A 23374-nucleotide genomic window follows, 5' to 3' on the forward strand; every position below is an offset into this window, starting at 1 on the left:
TGGGTCCAGGATTGAAAATGTTAAAAGGCTAGAGATTGCAGCAACTTTAAGTTTACTGTTTGGGGGTATTTCTCTGTGGCCTTTCCACAACTATTACTAAGAACCCAAAGCTTCCACCTAGTGGGGAAAAGGACCTTTTTCATATAAGGTGTAAGATACTAAATTTTACATTATTTTAATCCTTACATTAACCAGAGTATTAGCCTCATTTTACAAAATGGCAAAAATGAAGTTGAAAGTCTTAAGTACCTTACCAACCCATGCAGCCCTGTGCTGCAGTGAAGGTTAAAATCCTGGCCTTTTCCTTGGCATGCTTTTGTGCGTCAAGGAAAATGGCCAAACAAAAGACTGGGATATCTTAATTGCCTCATGGTTCAAATGTCTTCCTCATAGTTCTTTTTGCACTGACTGCTGCCAAAACAGGCAAGTGAAGAAACAAAAGCTGCTTAGTCCTCAATATGATGCAGTTTGAGTTTATGAGACCAAGAATGGAACCCAAGTATAAGATCTATCCAATTAAGCTGGGTGTCTGAGCCCCAGGTTATTCCAAATAAGCCCTCTAGTGATTTGGAGCTTTTTGACCCTAATCGGGGAAGGGGAGGAACAGCTCTAACAGGAGAAGATATACTTTTAAAACAAACTGTATAAATTGTTCTTATTCTGTGGCTGCTTGGATGACTGATATACTTCCATTGTCCAGAAGAGCACCCTTACCAGCAGATCTTTTGGTTAAGTACACATTTTGTTGATGCCTATTTGGTAGATTTGCTGAACTATTTTGTAAGTGGCTTTATGCACTGAATGGATTAGCCCTTTAATTTTTTGTGTGGAAAGAAATGTGAATTCAAAACTCATAAGCAAAACTTCACAATTTCTCAGTCTAGGATACTAGCATCTCTTGTACTTATGACCTAGTCTCAACACATTTCAAGAAGTGACTGCATTCTTCGGCAGCAAGGCTGTCCCTCATGTACTAGTATGTATTCCTAAAGATTCACCTCAGCCATCTGGAGCCTTATTACAGGGGTCAGAGCCTGGTTCTCTGTATAAGTATATACCCAGTTCTTCTTCCCTCCAGGTTCAGAGTACACCTCCAAACAGTTCTCCTAACTTGGGTGCCTTCTGTAAGCTGGTGGGAGAGATATGTCACTGGTAGGGTCTGAACAGATGTAAATGTATTAGGGAGAATGAACCCCATCTCTGAAGTTTGATGAGTCTACTGGGGTTTCTAGCTGGAAATATGTTCAGGGTGATGATATAGGAGTATGAGTTTTGGTAAATAAGTGCAAACCAGGGAGATATCAATAAAATATTTTTAATGCCTATGATTTCTTTTATACATAAATTGCAAAACTTTCACCTGTATATGCAAAAGTAAATTCTCTTGCAGGTCAACAGCACCAGGTTAACAAGCTAAGCTACATAAATGTTTCTAAACTTGTTTAGAAACAATGTTTATGTAAAAGACATGATGGATTTAATAACTTCAAAGAAATCTATATATCCCATTTTTAATCATACACTAAAACCTGAATATTTATTTCATCACATTCACTCATAAAATAAATAGTCTAATATTTTCAGCACATTGAAAATAAACCAACCTCTCTCTTCATATATTTATTCTCTTTCCAAACATGTTTGGTCTCCTGTTATATCTCAGAAATGTACTAGTAGCTGCTTTTAAGTTACAAAATACAAAACAGTAATTTATTTCTTGGAGAAAATCTTGGGGATTACATTTAAAAAAAAATGAAATTTCTAGTTCCCATAGACTTTCTTTTTTGTTAACAGTCTTTGAAGCTTTTCACGGCACACATGTAAGGCTGCCTGTGACATGTGGTACCCTGGCCTCCAAATGGACATAACTGCATTTATAGTTTAGAGACAATACAAAGACAAGTCCTGGAAGTAGCCTTAAAAGAAAGTGCCCTTGCTTTGACATAGCAACCATCAAAAGCAGGCGGGACTGTGCAATCAGAGGCATATTGAGTTTTATGAAAACTACTTTCCTTTCACATCATCTGTTAGAGAATACCAAACCCATGATCATGTAACATTATTACAATCATGAAATAACATTACTACATTCGTGCATTAACATTATCCAATAAAAGGCACATCTTCAAATATTGAATTAATAAAATCTGAAAGTCAAAACGGATGATACATTGAAAACCAAGCACTTAATTTGTAAACCTTGCTAAAATAACAGCCCATTCCAGTTTCTTCAAAGGTTTGTGAAGTTTGTGGTCAGGAATTGCAGAATAAAATGGAAGACAGGATTTGGAAACAAGGCCAAGATTAATTTAAAGACTCAGAACTTTAAAAAAATGAACCACAGAAGTGCCCTTTTATAATGTTGATGTTGCAGATTACTAAAAATCAACATTGATATTGGAGAGGAAACATTCAGAAGTGATAGACGCATAAGGACACAACCTGACTTTTTACCAAGTTCTGGAACTTTTACCTTGCACAATGGTGCTTTTTCTGTACAAATGTCATTGAGTAAAGTGCTAGAAAACTTTAAGCCACTAAGAATCTTTCAACTATGACAAGCACTTGATTGTAATAGACAATCTCAATATTGAAAAAAAATTAATCCAAGAAAAATGCATTTGAAAGGGTGGAGGAGGTACACGGCAACAAAGGAAATAATGTTCCAAACCTGTTTTATTATATGGAACATCACACTACCCTCAAACCAATTTCACTGAACTGAAGGTATTTGAGATCTGTGAGGCAGTTAATAGGATTTTCTGCCACCAGTGTAACAGTCTATGTGGAGCATTAGGAAGGGTGCTATTCCTAGTGATGAAGACACCTTTCATTGGACTCAAGTTCAAAATTAACTCTTTGCACTTTCAAAATTTGAAACTCAATTCAAAACGAGTCAGGGTTAAGAGACTGAGTCCCATGGTCAACTCATTAAGGCAGGCTAAAAATGGTCACTTATAATATCCAAACTTGAAAAATAACGTTTTTTGAATAAAAAGTAATAGCACAAAACAAATTTTGGACCTACTAAATAGTAAGGATTCTTTGTAGGACAACCTTGACTACTTAACCCCCACCATCCAAAAGCTTCAAGCAGCCACAATCTTTATTGTAGAAGTGTTCTGTAAGCTTGTGTCCCTCTGCCCCAACCCTCCACATTTAGCCTCAAGGACAAATGTTCTCTATCATCATCATATCTCATTTTCTGTCACTGACTTTCCTTGAGACTTAGCTTCTCTCCAGCTAGAACCCAAGTCAGCCTGAGAATTGCTTGCATTTCAGGCTTAAGAGAGAGCAAGTCTAAAGAAAGGTGAGAATGAAGCAAGTTCCATAGCCCAGTACACCACCAGTAACAGAGAACATCCTTTTCAACCTGGGCAAACAATCTCTTCACAGTGCATAGTTTGAAATAAAAGTGCAATATGAGCAAAAAGAGGTGATGGTGCTCTTGATACACATGAATTTAGTTTTTGGTTTTTGCCATTAATTGCTAAGTAATTTTAAAGATAAAAATGCAGTCATTAACATCAAGAAATACAAGGGCACCTTCGATTCCAAAATACCTTTATAATGGGGGAGTATGGGTTGCCTCACATGTCACTTGCTTATTTTTTTAAACTATCACTCTTTCAACTCTAATCTTTGAAAAAAATATTTTTTCTTCAATATAAAATGACTTTTTAGATAAAAATCAGCACAGTAACATTGTCTATTTTAAAATAATTCTGAAAGGAAAACTTGGAAAAGAATATTCTTACACCAAATGACATAACTTGTTTTTTAACTTGAAATTTTTTTGGTTAATTGCCTAATCACCTAAATCAGTGAATAAGAATGCTCAGCATCCAATAAATGAATATAGAATACAATATAATTTATTCTACTTTTTACTTCAAAGTCACAGAGATAACATCCATATAATGATAAAGCTTACTCTACATTTTCAAGTTCTCAGTCCAAACATATAGATTAGAACAGGTCCCTTTATTGCTGGCAACATTCATGGAAGGGCCAGATTTCTCATAAAAAGACAAAATAAGTTTGGGAGCCGGCCATTGCCCTACTCACCCATCAACAGATTTATGGAAGAGGCAATCTTTTTTCCTTTTTAAAATAGCAAAGGAACAAATGATTGGCTGCCTGTTGAGTGGGCCCCACATTAGAGTGCATAGCTCATCAGGATCAAGGCCGGCACCTGTGAGCAGCTAACTTCCTAAGAACGTTCACTGGGCATTATGTCATCTGCACTACAGATTTCACCCCGAAAAGTATTTGAAAATACTTTATGCTCAAAATATACAGTATCCATTCCTTGTCCTTGAAGACCCAAGTATAAATCTAAAATGATAATGGGCTTCTTCACTCCGTAGGCAGGACTTCTTTGCAGCAGAGTCGCTCCAGAGTTTCACAAAAATAAATAAAAGTAGCAGCTAACGTTTTTTCAGTTTCTTGACCTTTCGGCATTTCATTGCTTCTTCCTCCCGTCTCATTTCCTCTAAGTCCTCTTGCATACCTAGTCTTAGACTGTTAAAAAAGAAAAAGAGAAAAAGGTATTTGTCAATACTACTACATCGTCAAACCCCCCCCCCCCCCCGAAAGGGACTGTTTGTTCTAATACTGCCAGTAATATTGGAGAGCAGCAGGTCATTCACAAAATCTGCTCTGTCGCCCCCCATAAGCCAGCTGCTTATGTAGGGTAGAACAAAGATTCTATTTTCTTTAAAAAGCAAGAACGAAATTTCCACTGGGAGCTCAGATGGAATGTAGCATGCACTCAAAATTACTACCAAGACCCATGCCATTACCTCAAATTATAGTGGAAAAAAGACCTCACAGCTTGCGTGCTGTTGCTCAGTTGTTTGAGCATTGACCTTATGAACCATTAGGTAGGTCATGGTTTGATTCCCGGTTAGGCTCCACCACTGGTAAGGGGTGTGCAGGAGGCAGCCCATCAATGATTATCTCTCATTGATGTTTCTATCTCTTGCCCTCCCTTCCTCTCTAAAATCAATAAAAATATATTTAAAAAAGAAGAAAGAAAAAAAACGAATTATCTCAACAGATCTTAAAAAAAAAATAAATACTTATACAAAAATAAAATAACATTCCATGTTTGCCCCTTTCCAATACTTTAGCTTGATAACCTAGTTACAAGACTAGTGGATTGAGACTGACATGAATTATTTCACCAAGTTAATGCTATAAACCAAAGTAATCATTGGTTACCACTACCCAAGAAATTATCATTAGTTTGCTACCAGATAGCCAAACAGGAATCAGAGGGAATTTAATATCCCTTATCAGGTCCCCGAGGCCAGCAGTGGCACAGGGTAGGCAAGAATGAGATGTGTCTGATGTCAAAGGAAATCAGGATGGGGAACAAAAAACAAGACCATGCTCTGCTGAGATCCCAGATGGCTTCAAACAATTGTGTGTCTACAAGGATGAAGCACTGCCCCTAGGCAATGTGTCAATATTATCTTAATCCTCACAATACCCCAAGCAGTAAAAACAGTATATTCTCATTTTACAAACAAGAAAACAAGAAACAGAAAAGCTAAGGTATTTGTCTAAAGTCTCACAACAAGTAAGCAGGACAGAATTCAGAATTGTGTGGCCCAAAGCCCCTGCTCCCAATGGTACAACTGAAGCAGCAAATACGAGTTTTCAGGACATGCCAACACAAATGTAAGTTTTTTACTTACCTTTTTGCTTCTTCCTTCTGCTGTTCTTTCCAACTACTCTCCATGTAACGTAAGGCATAATCACTTTCATCTTTGTATCTGAAGAGAGGAAATCAAAATTGTTTTAAAAAAAGAACAAAAATTCATTTTTCTAAAGGAACTAAATCCTGCTCTTAAAAATCAACATCTTTTCTTTTTTAATTAGCATGTTATGCTTTTATTATTATAGATTAACATCTTTTTAAATGTATATATATATATATATATATATATATATATATATATATGTTTTATTGATTTTTTACAGAGAGGAAGGGAGAGGGATAGAGAGTTAGAAATACCAATGAGAGAGAAACATTGATCAGCTGCCTCCTGCACACCCCCTACTGGGGATGTGCCCGCAATTAAGGTACATGCCCTTGACCAGAATCGAACCTGAGACCTTTCAGTCCACAGGCTGAAGCTCTATCCACTGAGCCAAACTAGTTAGGGCTAAAATCAATATCTTGACAATTAAATCAAACATGCTTAGGGTTACTCTTCCTTGTAAAGGATGGGTAGAGGTGGATTTCTGAAGTAAAGACAAATTAAATGAGCCCTTATTACTACCAGAAGACAACTATTCCCGAATCTAATGCTGATGAAGGTACCAATCCAATGCTTACTCAACTCACCTCTACTTACATGATAGTTTATATTAAAATCCTGAAAGCACAATATATGTGAAAATTATTTTGTTTAAATCTCATTTGAATTTCATGACCATCATGAGGTAGGGAAGGACTTAGAAAAGAGACTGAAGCATATAGGTTAATGGCTTGATAAAGAATATATAACTTAACTAATGTGGTACAGCCTTTCTGTTCTATATACACACCACTACATTTAATCCTTCCAAATATCATCCTATCTAATAAGAGTAATATGCAAATAACCATACCTTCTCTACACCCACAAACCACACCCACCAGCCAAACCCTTCCACTCTGTAAAAAATAAAATGTAAAATTAAAAAAAAAGAAAAAGAAAAGTATATCTAAATATTCTTTAGCCTTACTTTTTTCGGTCATAGCCAAAGATTTCACGAATGTGCTTGGATATTTCTTCCTGAGATTCTCCTTCATCTTCGATAAAATCATCCATTTCAGAGTCATAGTCCTCATCTTCCTCCTCTTCATATTCTCGCTGTCTTTTGTAACCACTAGGGAAGGGAATCCTTTGAGGACCTAAGAACAGAAAAGCCATTATTAATAAAAGCATTAAAACTTAAAATAGCTTCCCCCCCCAAAAAAAAATATAATAGTCCCAACAAAGTTCTATGTAAATTCACAGTTTGAGAACTCATTAAGATGGTCTTCTCAAAAACCTGAGCCAGCAAGCTAGTGCAAGGCATAAAGTCTTTCCTACATCATCCCTAATGCTTCATGGTATCCACAAGGAAAAGAATTCCTATATATCCCAGGACTTATTATGTCTTACATTTTCTAGCTTAGTAGTTTCCATTCTTCTGGACTTAAAAAATTTGCAACATTAAAAAAATTACAAATACCTATAGGATCACAAAGAAAAGACACCATAGGTAACAATCTACTATCTATTATCACCATTAATGTCATTACATTTTTAAAAAGTCCAACAAAGTAGGAAAGATTCTCAGAATTATTCGTAACTGTTCAAACTGAGTAAAATTTTACTTTAGGAAAAATTCACTATATTACCCTTATTTTTGTCATTTTTCCAAAAGACTGATTAAATTTTAGCAAAAGATTGACACTGATCAATAGACCAACATCTGGGAACTGCTTTCTTGTCCCTGATTACAGACATTCCTTTTGTTCTTCTAAAGTTTTAATATTCATGGCTTGTCTCATTAGCTCAGAGCTTCTTTCTCAGCTTCGGCATTACTGACATATTGGGCCAGATAGTTCTTTGTTATGAGGAAGCTGTCCTGTGCATTGTAGGATAATAGCAGCGTTCCCGCCTTCTGTCCAGCAGATGCCAAGAGCATCCCATCCCCAGAGGTGTCAATCAAAAATGTCTCTAGACATTGCCAAATGTTCACTGGGGATCAAAATCATCCTTGGTTGAGAACCAATATTTTAGTTAAATTGGGAAGTTAAAAGCATGGATCAGAATCTTTTGTTTCTTTCTATATTCTCCATGAGAGGCCTGGTACCTGAATTTGTGCACAAGTGGGGGCTGGTCAGCCCTGACTGGTGTGTGTGTGTGTGTGTGTGTGTGTGACTGCAGGCAATTGGGAGGCCTGCCCTGTCTCCTGGTCGAACTCCCGGTTGAGGGGACAATTTGCACATTAGCCTTTTATTATATAGGACTAGAGGCCTGATGCACAAAATTCGTGCAAGAGTAGGCCTTCCTACCGCCAGCTACCAGCACTGGCTTCCCTTTGGCACGTGGGACTCGGGCTTCACTCTGGCTGCCGGCAGGACCTGGGCTTCCCTCGCAGCCCTGGCTTCATCAGGAAGGACATCGGTCTAATTGGCATGTCATGCTTTTATTATTATAGATGGTGCTCAACAAGCACTTTCACAAGTACTTATTACCATGAAGAACTATGACCAAGCAGCTAGTAGGTACCACCACAGCTCCTGGGACAACAGAATCCTAAAGAACTAATAGCTAGAGCTTTAATGTTGAGCACTCTAAGGAGAAGAAACACAAGGGAAGTCTAAAAGAGTTCCCGGAATATACTGGTACTTAACAAATATAAAAATGTTATGAATAAATAATACACCAAAAGGCTTCAAGCTTACAAATACACTCCAATGCTTGAAGACAGGTCTCTCTAGTCCTCATGAAAAGGTGAATTCACTCACTGAACGATTTAGGCATATACACTCACTGTCTTACAAATCACAGAGCTAAGGTTATTAAACTTGGAAACATTACTGGGATAAACACAGAGTTTCTAGGTAAGTCTCTTTCTAAAGACTTTTCCAAGTTATGATCACTAAAGGAACTCTCAGGCACAGACAAAAAAAAAAAAAAAAAAAAAAAATCAAATCAGGATTCTGTCAATATACGAATACACACAAAGAAGGATTATAGGGTTTCTGGTTATATTTTTAAAAGGTGTGTCTTCCAATTTCCTAATGACAGATACTCTTAGGGAGAGGGGCATTTTTACCTTGTGCAGATCTGTAGCCAGCCAAGGAAGGCTTCATTCCATTCATCTGTCCATTGCTGGGCCGGGTAATGATATTCTTAGACGATATTGTTTCTGAGACAACGGTGCATTTGGGTCTTTGGGGGGGACCTGAGCTACTAACTATTCGCCCAGGTCCCAAGCTGCTCACTGGTCTTCCAGGGCCTGAACTACTGACAGTCCGTCCAGCTGGAGCTGAGCCACTCACTGATTGCCCAGGGCCACTGACTGACCGCCTGGGGGGCACTGAGCCACTCACTGGCCGTCGGTCATGTGGACTGTGCACAGGCCGCCCGGGGCCACCAGAGCTTACCAGTGACTTCCCAGAACCACCTGAGGCACTGATGGGTCGTCCAGAGCCACCTGTACTGCTGACTGTCCTTCCAGGAGGATTTGAGTCACTGGCTGGCCTCTTGGTCCCACTGACTGATCTCTCAGATCCTGAGCTGGAGCTGCCATTCTGGCGCCTGGGCATGGAGCTAGAACTAACCGTAGGCTTAACATTCACTATGTTGGGCCGCCCAGGAGCTGGACTGGAACTGCTGCCTGGCTGCCTGACACCTGGACTCTTAGTCTTATGTGGGGTGACCACGGGTCCAGGTCTGGAATGGCTAGGATGGGGGGGAGATTTTTTGGCTTTGTGCTCAGTAACAGGTTTCTGCGTTCCTTTAGCAGAAGTCTTTGGAACACTTGGTGAACGGGTGCTTGAGTGGGTCTTTCCAGCGCCATTGAAAACAGGCCTGTCATGGTCCTCCCGAAGCGAGCGTTGGGAGCAGTTGCTAGGTCCTACTTTGGTCTTCTCTCCCGGCATGGATTTGGATGAAAACAAACCTAAATGTTTCTCATTAGCTGCGCTGGGTCTGGATTTCTTCTCAGCATGAGGGAGGGGAGTACCCTTGGAAGAAGGATGCTTGTCCCCAGAAAGTCTGTTAGGTTTTGTGCCCATACTTTCTGTCTGAGAGGGTGCCTTTTTGGTCAGAGGTAGTCTTGCATCTGCCTCAGGTGTTTTTTTCCTGTGCCTTCGTTCAAGAAATTCTCGCTCCTTAAGTTCCTGTGCAGTCATAGGCCTCTCTTCTGTTTTCTTCACTACCTTGATTTCCACTGGTTCGTACTGCTTTTTCTCAGCCAGCCTGAGTAGTTCCGTGAAGTTCATGAGTGGTGGGGCACTTTTAAGGGGGGCCTTTGGTTTACTTTCAACTTTGGGAGGAGGTTCTTGCTCTTCTTCATATTCCTGCTCTGATGCTGCTTGATTGTATTCTAAGAATTCTTCCTCTTCTTCCATCTCATACTCTTGGTCTGTTCCCTGATTATGGCTTTCCATCGCCTGTCTTTTCTTTGACTTTTCCTCAACAGGAACCCCATTGTAACCATGGAAATTGTCTTTTGTCCTCTTAGCCATAGCTCTTGCTTTCTTGTCATGTTTTAGCTCAATTCGCTTTTTCACTAGTTCTTCTTTTCTCCTTTTTTCCTCTAAGGCTAAAAAAGGGACAAAAAAGAACATATTTCAAGGTCTCAAGATAACAGTATGCTTATAAAAAATCAGTTGGTGGTCAAAACATAAGCACATGTAGTTTGAAACAATATAGTTTGGCCCTGGCTAGCGTGGCTCCGTGGTTAGAGCGTCGACCCACAAATCAAAGGGTCCAAGGGTTTGAATCTGTTGTGGGTTCCCTGCTCCAATTGGGGCACACGCAGGAGGCAACCAATCAATGTGGCTCTCTCACATCAATGTTTTCCTCTCTCCTCTTTCCCCCTTTCCTGGCCCTTTCACTTCCTCTAAAATCAATGGAAAAAATATCCTCCAGTGAGGATTAACAAAAAGCAATAAAAAAACCACTAATACAGCCTGCTGGCATGGCTCAGTGGTTCAACTTTGACCAATAAACCAGGAGGTCACAGGTCAATTCCTGGTCAGGGCACATGCCGGGGCTGAGGCTTGATCCCCAGTAGGAGCAGCACAGGAGGCAGCTGATCAATGATTCTCTCTCATCATTGCTGTTTCTCTCTCTCCCACTCCCTTCCTCTCTAAAATCAATAGAAATATATTTTAAAAGCACACACACACACACAAAATCAGTTTGAAGACATCTAGGAATCAAATGAGAAAGTCATTTGAATGAGTATCAATTGAGTCATCTTAACACAATGAGTGGGTCACATATGGGTTTTTCTATATGACTAAGCAAGTGAGACTTGACTTTTAACTTTAAGTATAGAAAATAGTACCAAATAAATATACCAAGTTAAGGGAACAGTAGTACTAACTTAATAGTTATTAGAATCCATGAATACTTAAACTTATTGAATCAGTTTCCTTCTCATGAAGAGGGAATAAAAGATAACACCGTTACAAATGATCAATACAAGAGCATATGACCCGACTGGTGTGGCTCAGTGGTTGAGTATTGACCTATGAACCAGGAGGTCATGGTTTGATTCCTGGTCAGAGCACATGTCCAGGCTGTGGGCTTGATCCCCAGTAAGGGCTGGTGTGCAGAAGGCAGCTGAACAATGATTCTCTCTCATCATTGAAGTTTTTATATCTCCCTTCCTCTCTGAAGTCAATAAAAATATATATTAAAAAAAAAACCCATATATACTGCTATAAATAAATACAGTTGACTCATACACATTCGCAACAAATCCATTAGCCTGTTATTACGAATATCCATTGGAAAGTATAAGCTAGCTGTGATGGTGGAAGACATAAAAATTAAGAATAAGCTCTGGATGGCGTGGCTCAGTAGTTAGACTGCCCACGCAAAGAAGGGTGGTGGGTTTGATTCTGGTCAAGGGCATGTACTGCCTGGGTTTCAGATTGGATCCCTCATGGTCGGCAACCAATTGATCTGACTCTCTTGCATCTATGTTCCTCCCTCCTTCCCAGTTTCTCTAAAATCAATGGAAAAAATATCCTCACCCAAAGACTAACAAAACAAAAAACAAACAGAACAACATAAAAATAACAAAATAAAATTGAGAATAAGGCTAGAGATAACGTACCTTTTCGTCTGAGCTCCTCCTCTTTTCTTCTGAGAAAAGCTTGTACAGCTGCTGATTGGACACCCTTAACTTTTGGGTCTTTTTTGGCAGGACCTACTGCCAAACTATACCTTTTCTACAAAAAAAAAAAAAAAAAAAAAAAGAGAGAGAGAGAAGTTATAATCAATTCAACTTTAAAAATATATTGTCTATTAAGTGTATGACACTGTGGCAAGCAATAGGAGGTGTAAGTATTGACTGAAATACCTATTCTGAATAATTAAGACATCAAATAACCCACATTAAAGCATTTAGCTATAAAGGTACAGGCTAAATATGATTATGAATGACTATTTTTATGTGCAGTTTATCTCAAATAATGCATAGATGAGAAATTCAGAAAACCTAAACTGAAGGCTAAAAAGTAAAAAAAAAAAAAAAAAATCACCACTTGGAACAGATTGCTTTAAAATTCTGATTTTAAAAAATCAGCCTTCTCCATACAATGAGGCCTTACTGGAGGTGAAGGTTTTTCAGCTGGGCTCCATGACAGCCTGTGAGACCACTTTCAGAAGAGAGACCCAATTTCAGGCAACAGTGTACTGCAGACTGTGATAGTTACCTTTTTGTGTCAAACTTGACTAGGCTAAGGGATTCCCAAAAAAATAGCTGGTAGAACATAATTTCCGGTGTATCTGTGACATTATTTTTAAAAGATTTAAAGATCACCATCACCAGTCAATATAAAATTTTTAAAAATCAGCCTTCTTCAGAATTAAGTCCAACTTTTCAAACAAGCAGAAAACACTACTACTCACACCTATGTTCTTTTCTGAATACCCTACTCCAGCTGATTTTTCTAGTAGGGACTCATGGCTACATGGTTTTGCCTACAACATGAGATTTTACTCTGACCGACCAAAAAGTGCTAACATTATCCTGACACAGATGCTACTTCTCTGGGCTTCACTTCTTATGTAACTGCATTGGGAAATGACTAACACTAGAATATTGTTAATTTGAACTGTGAAAAGAAAAACATTTTCATTTTATAAGTAACTATTATTAAAGAAGTATGATAAACATCTAATAACTCAGACAGAGATGATTCATCTCTAGGACCATCCACATTAAATGTATGGGCTAGGAAATAAGATGTTTAAAGTGCCCTCCCAAATTTGTTTTATTACAAGTAAACAGATGATATTCTTTTTTTTTTTTAATATATTTTATTGATTTTACACAGAGAGGAATTGAGAGGGATAGAGTTAGAAATGTTGATGAGAGAGAAACATCGACCAGCTGCCTCTTGCACACCCCCTACTGGGGATGTGCCCACAACCAATGTACATGCCTTGATTGTAATCGAACCTGGGACCTTTCAGTCCACAGACCAACGCTCTACCACTGAGCCAAACCGGTTTTGGCAACAGATGATATCCTTATCCACTGAACCTGTTGCTGTGTTAGTTAAAAAAGAAACACTAACTCTGAGAACAAATTCAGCTACATAGGAACCAAAAAGTGATTCCCAAAGTGTGTATGAAATTCCTGGAGGAAAGCCAAAGGATCCATATGGCTGTCAAACACAAGGCATCTTGAAACAGACTGGAAGTTCCAGCTAAGTCAGTCTACTAACAAGCAACTGGCCAAGAAGGCAAGCCCTAACCAACCTGAAAATCCTGCATAATAACAATGCTGAGAACTGACACATCCCTGACAGAGAAATCCCAAGAGCATCCGGAGTTCTTTCCCAGTCCTCTTGGCTGAGTCATAATGAGATGCTTTAAAAAAAAAATTCTTATCTTTGTAAATTTAGTTGTAGATCCTTTCCACAGTGGATTGGGGCCCAATCCACTTAAGGAGAAAGGAGAGAGGTAAAGGGAGACTGAAGAGAAGGAGCAGTGAAGAGTGGCTTTGCTACTTGTAATAATCCCATCACCTATCTCTTGAAGTCTCAGGTTAAAAAGAAAGATGTTTATCCTAATTGCTTACCTAACTAGGTATATAAAATTGTCCTGGATTACAATAGATTTGCCTGCCAAATCAAAGCTTATATACAGTGTTTCCCACAGAAAAATGCCAATATACATGTTAGTGTTAATTTACTTTTAGTCTTTTTTTTTTTTAATTGATTTTTAGAGAGAAGAAAGGAGAGGGGGAGAGCGAGAAACACTGATGTGAGACAGAAACATCAATCTGTTGCCTCCCACATGTGCCCTGATGAAATGGAACCTTGATCAGAATCAGACCTGCCACCTTTGGGGAATGGGACAATGCTCCAGCCAACTGGGCCACACCAGCCAGGGCAATGTTAATTATTTAAAATTAGAGGCCCAGTGCACGAAATTCATGCACAGAAAGGGGGGGGGGGGGTGTCTCCTCAGCCCAGCCTGCACCCACTCCAATCTAGGACCCCTTGGGGGATATCCTACTGAAAGTTTAGGCCCGATCCTGGCAGTTGGACAATCCTGGTCCACTGGCTCCTAATCACTCACTCACCTGCCTGCCTGATCGCCCCTAACCATCTCTGCCTCGGCCCCTGCCACCTCCACCTCCGTCAGGAAGAATGTCTGGAATGACTTCCAGAAGGTCATTCGGCTGTCGGTCTAATTAGCATATTATACTTTTATTATTGTAGATTAATTTTAAGAAAATATGTAGACTTAACACTATGACTTAGTATTACAGCTTTACCTCAAGTAATAATATCTATGAAGTGACAGGTTAGAAGGCTAGTTACATTTTTCCAAATCATATCACAATATATAACTATTTTTAAAAAATAGCTATTAGAATAAAAAGTATTTGTGCATCAGTTTAAAATCATGGCAGAGCCAGAGCTACCTATACAGCACTTTAGGAAACACAAACTAGGAATTTAAACACAGGAAAGGCAGAGCACAAGGGAGAAACAAGGAGGGGGTTTTCAGGAACTCAGATTCACTGAGAAAAAAAATCCTGCTCTACCCATGTATCTTAGCTGGTTCCTGATATGTTAAGATTACGGGTTCGATCTCCTTTCAGGGCACACAAGAATCAACCAATGAATGCTTAACTAAGTGGAACAACAAATAGATGTCTCTTTCTCATCAATCAATAAACAAAAATTTAGAGAGGAATTCCTAAAGCTAGCATAAAACTGACCATCAAAGCCACATATTGTATATTTTTCTTTCAAACTATTTGAGAAAGTATTTTTCTTTTCTTTTTTTTTTAAAATATATTTTATTGATTTTTCACAGAGAGGAAGAGAGAGGGACAGAGAGTTAGAAACATCGATGAGAGAGAATCATCGATCAGCTGCCTCTTGCACACCCCCTACTGGGGATGTGCCCGCAACCAAGGTACATGCCCTTGCCCGGAATCGAACCCGGGACCTTTCAGTCCGCAGGCCGATGCTCTATCCACTGAGCCAAACCGGTCCCGGCTGAGAAAGTATTTTTCTTTCCAAGTTTTTATCTGAGCAATGACCCCCTTCACTTTATATAAATGAATAGGAAAGTCAACACTGACTACAGGATAAAAAAAATTACATTACTATCATTTTAAACTTACTTACATAATTGTCATTTTTTAATTTCTAAGATATTCTGCTTTTACTCCAAAAGAATTAAAATGATACCCTTGTCGAAACATTTAATGGGCATAAAAACTATGATCTCTTAATTAGTTAAGCCATAGAAACAATTCTAATTTCTCAGTTCAAGGATATTAGGAACTACTTAAAAAACATTCTCTGAATGGTATTCTCTTGGCCTTTGAAGGTGTCTATTTTCAAATTTAATAGAGTGAAGTAAAAATTCATGGGGGTTTTCAAAATTTTAAAAAATCTTATATACTTTGTATAATCACTTATTTAATCATTTGCTTATGGCCTATACACTTTATCTCATTTTATAATATCTATCACTATGTAATGTTACACTGGGTATATGATTTTATTTATATGAAATATCCAGAATTGACAAACTCATACAGTAGATTAGTAGTTGTTAGGGCTGAGTGAAGAGAGAGATGGGGGAGAAATGACTGCTAAAAGAGAAGAAATTATTTTTGAGGATGATGAAAATGTTCTGGAATCAGATATTGGTGATGGATGCACAACTCTATGGATTTTACACATTACGTGGGTGAGGTTTATGCTGTGTGAATTATATCGCAATAAAAATGTTGAAGAAAGCCCCAAGCTGGAATTACAATATATTCTAGTTACAAGGCAGAATAACTACTTGGCACTTTCCCCTACATCAGATGGTCACATTTAGCTCTAGCAGCAGCACATCAAGATGCTCCCACCAATACTGAATCTGATTCAAGGCACCAGGCTGCTTCATCATTTCAGCTTCATGAAAAGCAGCTGGACCAGAGTTTCTTTCATCCTAAGTATATCCATTTCATTATACTGTAAGCCAGCTCAGTCATTCTGCTGGACCCCAATGAATGATCCAAAACAATGAAGCTTATACCATTTAAAAACAGTATTGGAGATTTTGCCAAGGTTTATAATTTTAAAGCCAACAGACTTAGAACACACCAAGTCACTTTAAAACATGTGTTCCTTGTATTGAGACTATATTGTCATGGTCATAGTAAGAAAATTGGGGGTGGGGATGGGAAGGTGGAGGAGGGTTTGGAGGGGACAGTGATGAATGGAGACTTGGGGTGGTGAACACACTAGCCCTGTCACTTTATTAACTGTGTGACTCTAGGCAGGTTTCTACATCTCTCTGTGTCTCATCTGTAAAACAACTTTCCTTATATGGTTATTATAATGGTTAAATTAATTAATACGTATATAAAGTGCTTAGAACAGTGTCTAGCACAGAGGAAGCACTATAAATGTTCATTGCTATTGCTGTTATTATTCAGAAAGAGATTATCTAGGTAGGTAATGATGAGGAAGAGAAATAATTTCTGTGGGGATGTTAGTTTCTAAAAGACCCTTGCCCTAGCCGTGGCCAGGTGGATCAGTTGGTTAGAGCATCATCTGGCATACCAAAAGGTTGCAGGTTTCATTTCCGGCCAGGGCACATACTTAGGTTGGGACTTGATCCCAGCAGTTCACATACGGGAAGCAATACTGATCAATGTTTCTTTCTCTGCTTCTCTTTCTTTCTCTCTCTCAAATTAAAACAAACAAATCCTCAGTTGAGGATTAAAAAAAAAAAAAAAAAAAAAAAAGGCCGAAACCGGTTTGGCTCAGTAGATAGAGTGTCGGTCTGTGGACTGAAAGGTCCCAGGTTCGATTCCGGCCAAGGGCATGTACATTGGTTGCGGGCACATCCCTGGTGTGGGTGTGCAGAAGGCAGCTGGTCGATGTCTCTCTCTCATCGATGTTCCTAGCTCTCTATCTCTCTCCTCTCCCTTCCTCTCTGTAAAAAAATCAATAAAATATATTAAAAAAAAACCAAAAAACCTTTTCACTAAAATACTGGTTGAGAAGTATAGCTCTAGGCTAGAAATCCATATTTCTAGGCACTGGAAAAGTCATTTTCAGATCCAAAAATGGGGAGCAATCCAGTTATAACGATTATAGATCAAGTTTTACAAAGTGACAGCCTGTAGAAACTTTATTGTTGGCTCATACTGTTTGTTTGTTTATTTATTGATTGTTAATCCTCACCTAAAGATATGTTTTCCATTGATTTTTAGAGAGAGTGGAAGGGAGGGAGTGAGGGAGTGGGAGAGAGAGAGAGACAGCAATAGGCTGCCTCCCACAGGAGCCCAAAGTGGGGCCAGGGATGGAAGCTGCGGTCCTAAGGTTAGATACTCTAACCAATGAACCAAACCAGCCAAGGCTCATAGGGTTCTTTAAAAGGAACTATAATTACTGTAATAAATAGGTTTCTTTGGAATATGTGGTGCTTTGTCACCTATCATTTTACATCCAGACTACTTGAAGAATTTACACTATCTAGCTCCTGAAGACATCTGTAACTGCCATCCCAGGTTCCTGGGCTCCATTTTCAGCACCTCTCTTTTTCTCAAATCCTTATATATCTGGCACCAAGTGAAGGCTTCCCCTTTACTTTTTGGTTTGAGGGTCACATCAGAACTATTGTTATCTTGTCTGGGATGATTTTCACTGTTTCACTGTGAGAAAGACCATGTAACCTATCTCATGCACTGCAAGCCATTAAATATAGCTATTTGAAACCTAGAAGAACCCATAATCTAAGCTCTACTATTCTATTAAAACAAGACAAATGGTTTGTTTTTGCTAGAGGAAGGCAGGGAGAAAAACCTTAAGTGAATGTTTATAAAAAAATGTCTTTTGTTTAAATATAAGCAGAGCTAATGACAATGACTGGTTACATCACCTTGATCAGCTGTTATTCTGCACTCAGTTGCCCACTGGGAAATATAGTGTGCCAAATATTTCTAGGCATGATGCAATCCTTTCTTTGTTTTAACTAAAACATTATAAAAAGATCTAATTATTTAAAAAAGAAAACAACAGAAAAAAGAAAGATGTCCCATGGGGAAATAAATGTTGATTCTCAAGCCAGGTAACCACAGGCACCTCTCAAAAATAAAGCCCTGCAGACTTGGAAGTGGCTGTACAGGTGTTTCAGATTTTACTAGTAGCCTCCCTTCGATTTCAATCTAATCCATGCTAATGGTATCTTCCTGTAGTAAAGGTCTGCCATAGGAACTCTGAAGACTAAATCTGAACATCAAGACTGACAGGATCCAAATGGAAGGAAGATGGGGAAGAAGATGGCTAAAAAGGAAAAAGGAATCATGGACTAGAGAGCGATGGTGATGTCACTGCCAATAATGGCAAAGACTGGTTCTAGAAAGTCAATCAAGCAAATTTATGTCAAGCTGACTGTGTGAATATGGCTTGAAATGTTTCTTGATTTGGATGGTGGCTTACAAGGATTTTTTTTTTTTTTTTTTTTTAATAAGAATCTATATTGCCTTGGCCAATTTGTCTCAGTGGATAGTGTCTGCCTGTACACTGAAGGGTCCTGGATTTGATTCCAGACAAGGGCATGTATGTCAGTAGCTGTGGCTGCAGGTTGATCCACAGGAGTGCGTGTGGGAGGCAACCACATCAATGTTTCTCTCTGTCTCTCCCCCTCCCTTACACACACTCTAAATAAATAAAGATAAAAAATAAAAATCAATGGAAAAATATCCTGGGGTAAGAATTAACAAACCAAAAAACAAACAAACAACCACACACACACACACACAAAAAAAAAACCAACAAAAAAAGGACCTGTACCATATGTTATAATTTTTAAAAAAGGAGACAGGGCTTGGGAGACTCTTCAGACATATCAATTAGGCTTTATTTCTTTAGCTGGTGTGGCTCAGTGATTGAGCAGCAACCTATGTACAAGGAGGTTACCGTTGGATTCCTGGTCAGGGCAGATACCCAGTGGGAGGCATGTAGGAGGTGGCTGATCAATGATTCTCTCTCAACATTGATGTTCCTATCCCTTCCTCCCTTTCCCTTCCTCTCTGAAATCAATAAAATTTTCTTTTTAAAAAATATGGCAAAATATTGATGTATGTTAAATGTGAGGTGTGGGCATATAGGTATATGTTATCATTCTATATGTTTTACAAGTGTCCAAAAATTTTTAAATATATATTTTGTAAAAATATGTCTCTCCAGTTGACTTAAAAGAAAAAAAGTATCCTCCAAACCTGGAGATTATTATGCCAAGCAAAAAAAGCCAGTCAGAGAAAGACAAATACCATATGATCTCACTTATAGGTGGAATCTAATGAACAAAATAAACTAACAAAATAGAACCAGAGGCATGGCTACATGGAACAGACTGACAGAAGTCAGAGGGAAAGGGGATGGAGAGACTGGGTGAAAAAAGATGAAGAGATCAGCCAAAGAACATATATGCATAACCCATAGACAGTGTGGTAATGGTGGCGGAGGAGGGCAGGGGGCAGGGGCTGAATGGAGACGGTTAAAGGGTTAAAAGGGGAGGGGCATCTGTATTAGTGTCAACAATATAAAATAATAAAGAATCCTGCAGAAAGAAAGAATTTTTCCTGGGCTTTATTATGTATACATTGTTTGCATTGGTGTGCTCCAAAAGACTTGACTTCAAGCTAATGAAGAATGTAACTTAGAATAATTAGGGTGAATCAAGTTGAATCAAGATCACAGATTAAATTTAAAGTTTTGCCTCTACATCAATTTCTCTTGTGATGTAAAAAGATAAGGATTACAATGAGGCCAACTAAATCAACTTTTAAGCTTATTAGCTTTTTGGGGAAGGGTAGGGAAAAGCAAGCTTTCATAGCATTAAATTTTAAATGACCTCACCAATTTACCTGTTTATCTTTCTGCTTCCAATCTTTATTATTCAAATCATAGGCAGCTCAATAAATAAAGCATATATTCTGAAATTTACAGTTATTCTGAAATCTGTTCTGCTCTAGCAACATTTTGCTTTTCTAATGGTTTTTAGAATAAGAAATGATTAACTCTTGGCCCTAGGGTGTGGTCCTGATACTCTACCCCAGGTCAGGGCACATACAAGAAGCAATTAATGAATGCGTAAAGAAGTGTAACAACAACAAATCGATGTTTCTCCCTCTTCATCTCTCTCTCTAAAAATATGTATATAAATTTTAAAAAGAGCCCTGGTTGGCTAGCTCGTTTGGTTAGAGCACATGTGTCAAACACAAGGCCCACGGGCCAAATCCAGCCCGCCAGGCCTTGCAATGTGGCCCGCACCGCGCTGTCATCACTGCACTCCGCTGTCAGTTTATGACATTGTCAGTTTATGACTGTTCAGTAAACCATTCGGCCCGCGATTTAGGCTGGATTTTAGATTTTGGCCCCTTCTCTGATTGAGTTCGACACCCCTAGGTTAGAGTGTCTTCCTGACACACCAAAGTTATGGGTTTGATCCCCCATCAGGACATATACAAAAATCAGCCAATGAAGGCCTAAATAAGTGTGTGTGTGTGTGTGTGTTTTAAAAAAAGACTATTTAATTCTCCTACAGGCTATTCCTGGGCATCAGAGATAGGATTACCACCTATTTTTCACCTACACTGAAACTCAGAAAGATCTAGAAATAAATATGGACCTAACACAAAGATCCAGTATTACAAAATTCAATATTGACTTGTCTAGGAAATTTACAGATGTAGGAAATAATTCTGTTGTTCAAGGTTTCAAAGGTTTAAGCCCAGAACCTCAACCTGCATAGCTAATGACTCCTGGCTTAAGGGAATGATTAGTAAGAGTACTTGGGATGGAGATGGTTGGACAGATAATAAACGGATATCGGTTTTATTTATCAGTTATTTTACTATAATCAGATCACTGTTTTCAAAAGAGTGAGACAGCATTAGAAGACAAGAAAAGTATAAGAGAGAAAACACACACACACAAAGCGTGGTAATAAACAAAAATTCTAAGAAATGCAAACCGCAGTGAGAGAGCAATAAATTCCAGATGAACTGACTTTAACTGAGTTCTACGTCTCAGTGCTCAAACCGCAGGTATCACAATGAATTTTTATCGGTTTACAGCTGTCTTGTGGGTACCATCTGAGAAATGATTAGTTTATGGCATGCAAAGCAGCCACAACCCCGCAAACCAGGCACTCTCTACCATTTTAGCGTTTCGACTTTAAAAGCCGCTGCGAATACTAGCGACTTGGCAAACATTACTAAGCAAATGAGACCTAGATTTCAAACAAAGACAGATCCGGAAAGGCCACAAGTAAACGGAAGCTAAAACTTAGCTCTCACCCGTGCTGTTGGCCAAGGATTTTGTGGAAATCTGCTCCATTTATCTTTCCAATACAAAAAAGTGACCCTCAGGAAACGATAACTTAATCACTTCATTTGTTAAGTGGGTGGGGCCACACATCAGAAGAACTAGTTCGTGGGGGAAAAGCACGAAATGTTTGACCCGAAAATTCGGCGGGAAATCAGCCAAAAGGCTTATCAAGACAAGTCTCTAAAACCCCCGAACTCTCAAATATACATACTTCCTCCCCACTCCGGCCAAAAGTTTATGCCGAAAGCAAGGAAAATGCAAACGCTTGATCCCACCGTGTGCCAGGCACCAACTCCACTCATCAGCTCTCACGCAACTGCAGCTGCGGAACCCCCAAACCGCACAGCCCTTTCCTGCGGGGGCACCTGAGCTGGCAAAACCCCTCACTGGAAGGCTCCCAACTCATCTCAAGCCCCTCTCCACCCCGAGTTCCTAGCAGTACGAGCCCAAGAAAAGTAAGGGAGGGTGTGTTTCACGTCTTTCCTCCCTCGGAGCCGAGAGGAGGATGGACGGACGCCTCGAAGTTCCCACCCGATCGATAACACATTTCCAACTTTAAAATTTCCATCTCTGGGGTGTCCCAGCGGCTACTTACCGGTACGCTGCTAGCTCCTTGTCCTTTAGAAGCTATCATGAGAATTTCCCTGAAATCCATGTCGACCGGATCGGATGGGAAAGGGGCCAGGCTCTCGGAGAGGAGGGAAAACGCGTCCTACCCCGGCGGCTGACTGCAACCAAATGAGCTGGCTCGCCAGCCTCTTCCCTACCTCTTCTCCGCACGACCACTTCCGGCGCCGTGTGCCCGCCCCCCCTGCCTCAAGCGGCCTATATCCTTACAGGCCCATCGCTGCGCTCGCGAGCCCCCAGCGTAACTTCCGCTTTCTGGCTGGAAACACGTAGGCACGTGGTACGTGGCTACTGACGTCAACTCGAAGGGGCGGGGCCAAGCCCTTCAATGACCAAGGAAACGTGGCCCAGTAAGGGGAGGGGCGTGGCTATGGCAGAGCGCCCCATTCTAGCAGCCCCTGCGTGTAGCCTGACCATCTCGGTGCTCCGAGCAGGCTCCGGGTTGTGGGGGGAAAGCGAGGGGGTGGGGTTGACCTACCGGGCCTGGGTTCGTTGTGCGTCACGGGTGGACGCTCAGGTCTGAGGCGGCGGTGCCCCCGCAGCAGCAGAACCGGCAGATGGCGAGCAGGGGGGTTTCGTGACTGGTTTCTAGGAGCTCACGAAGCCGCGCAGGCGCACACGACACGGACTGGCTTCTGCCTTGGATACGCGTTACTCATCGCTAAGCACCTGGTGCTCATCTCCCACACAGATGCGCGCATTGCGCGTTTAGAGGCTCCCGTTTACCGCTTCTGCACCATTTATTTAGAGAAACACGTAGGACAGCTAACTGTGTTTTGGTCAGTGGGAGAAGGAAGGAATTGCTCACATACAGATCGAGCCTGGACATAGTTGGCACGTTGAAAAAAAAACACATATATATACTCCATATTCATAGTCATTGGGAGTCCAATCCTGGGTTTCTTTTAGGGCTTATCTAGGGTCTATAAGGTTATCTCAACTCTGTAAAATACACTTATGAAGCTGATTTGGAAACAGGCTGGGATTGATTGTAAATGGACAGTAGGGATCTTTTCACTGTGATGGAAATATTCCACGACTAGATTGCGGAGATGGTTGTCTTGTAAATTTACTAAAAATTATTGTACACTTAAAACAGGCGAGTTTTGCAGTATGTAAATTGTATCTGTATAAAGCTAC

At 39.8% G+C, this 23374-nt stretch overlaps 1 protein-coding gene across 1 annotated transcript; it reads right to left on the minus strand.

Annotated features, from left to right (window-relative positions):
• Positions 1-1299: 1299 nt before the first annotated feature.
• SPTY2D1 (SPT2 chromatin protein domain containing 1) lies at positions 1300-22491 on the minus strand. Its single transcript, XM_084893680.1, has 6 exons — positions 22203-22491; positions 11851-11965; positions 8830-10323; positions 6742-6910; positions 5706-5783; positions 1300-4524 (listed from the first exon to the last, which is right to left on the minus strand). Exons 1-6 carry the CDS (start codon positions 22260-22262, stop codon positions 4431-4433), a joined length of 2010 nt encoding a protein of 669 aa, XP_084749806.1. The 5' UTR covers positions 22263-22491; the 3' UTR covers positions 1300-4430.
• Between the last annotated feature and the right edge of the window lie 883 nt (positions 22492-23374).

The sequence above is a fragment of the Pipistrellus hanaki genome (genome assembly GCF_964339955.1).
Source record: "Pipistrellus hanaki genome assembly, chromosome: 9".
In the NCBI taxonomy this organism is placed as follows: Eukaryota; Metazoa; Chordata; class Mammalia; order Chiroptera; family Vespertilionidae; genus Pipistrellus; species Pipistrellus hanaki.

Coding starts and splice junctions, on each gene's coding strand:
- SPTY2D1 (XM_084893680.1), bottom strand. CDS start 22,262: ATGGATTTCAGGGAAATTCTCATGATAGCTTCTAAAGGACAAGGAGCT. Junction 6,911..8,829: donor TGGCTACAGATCTGCACAAG/GTAAAAATGCCC, acceptor TTCTGTTCTTAG/GTCCTCAAAGGATTCCCTTC. Junction 5,784..6,741: donor TTTGGCTATGACCGAAAAAA/GTAAGGCTAAAG, acceptor TCCTCTCTTCAG/ATACAAAGATGAAAGTGATT.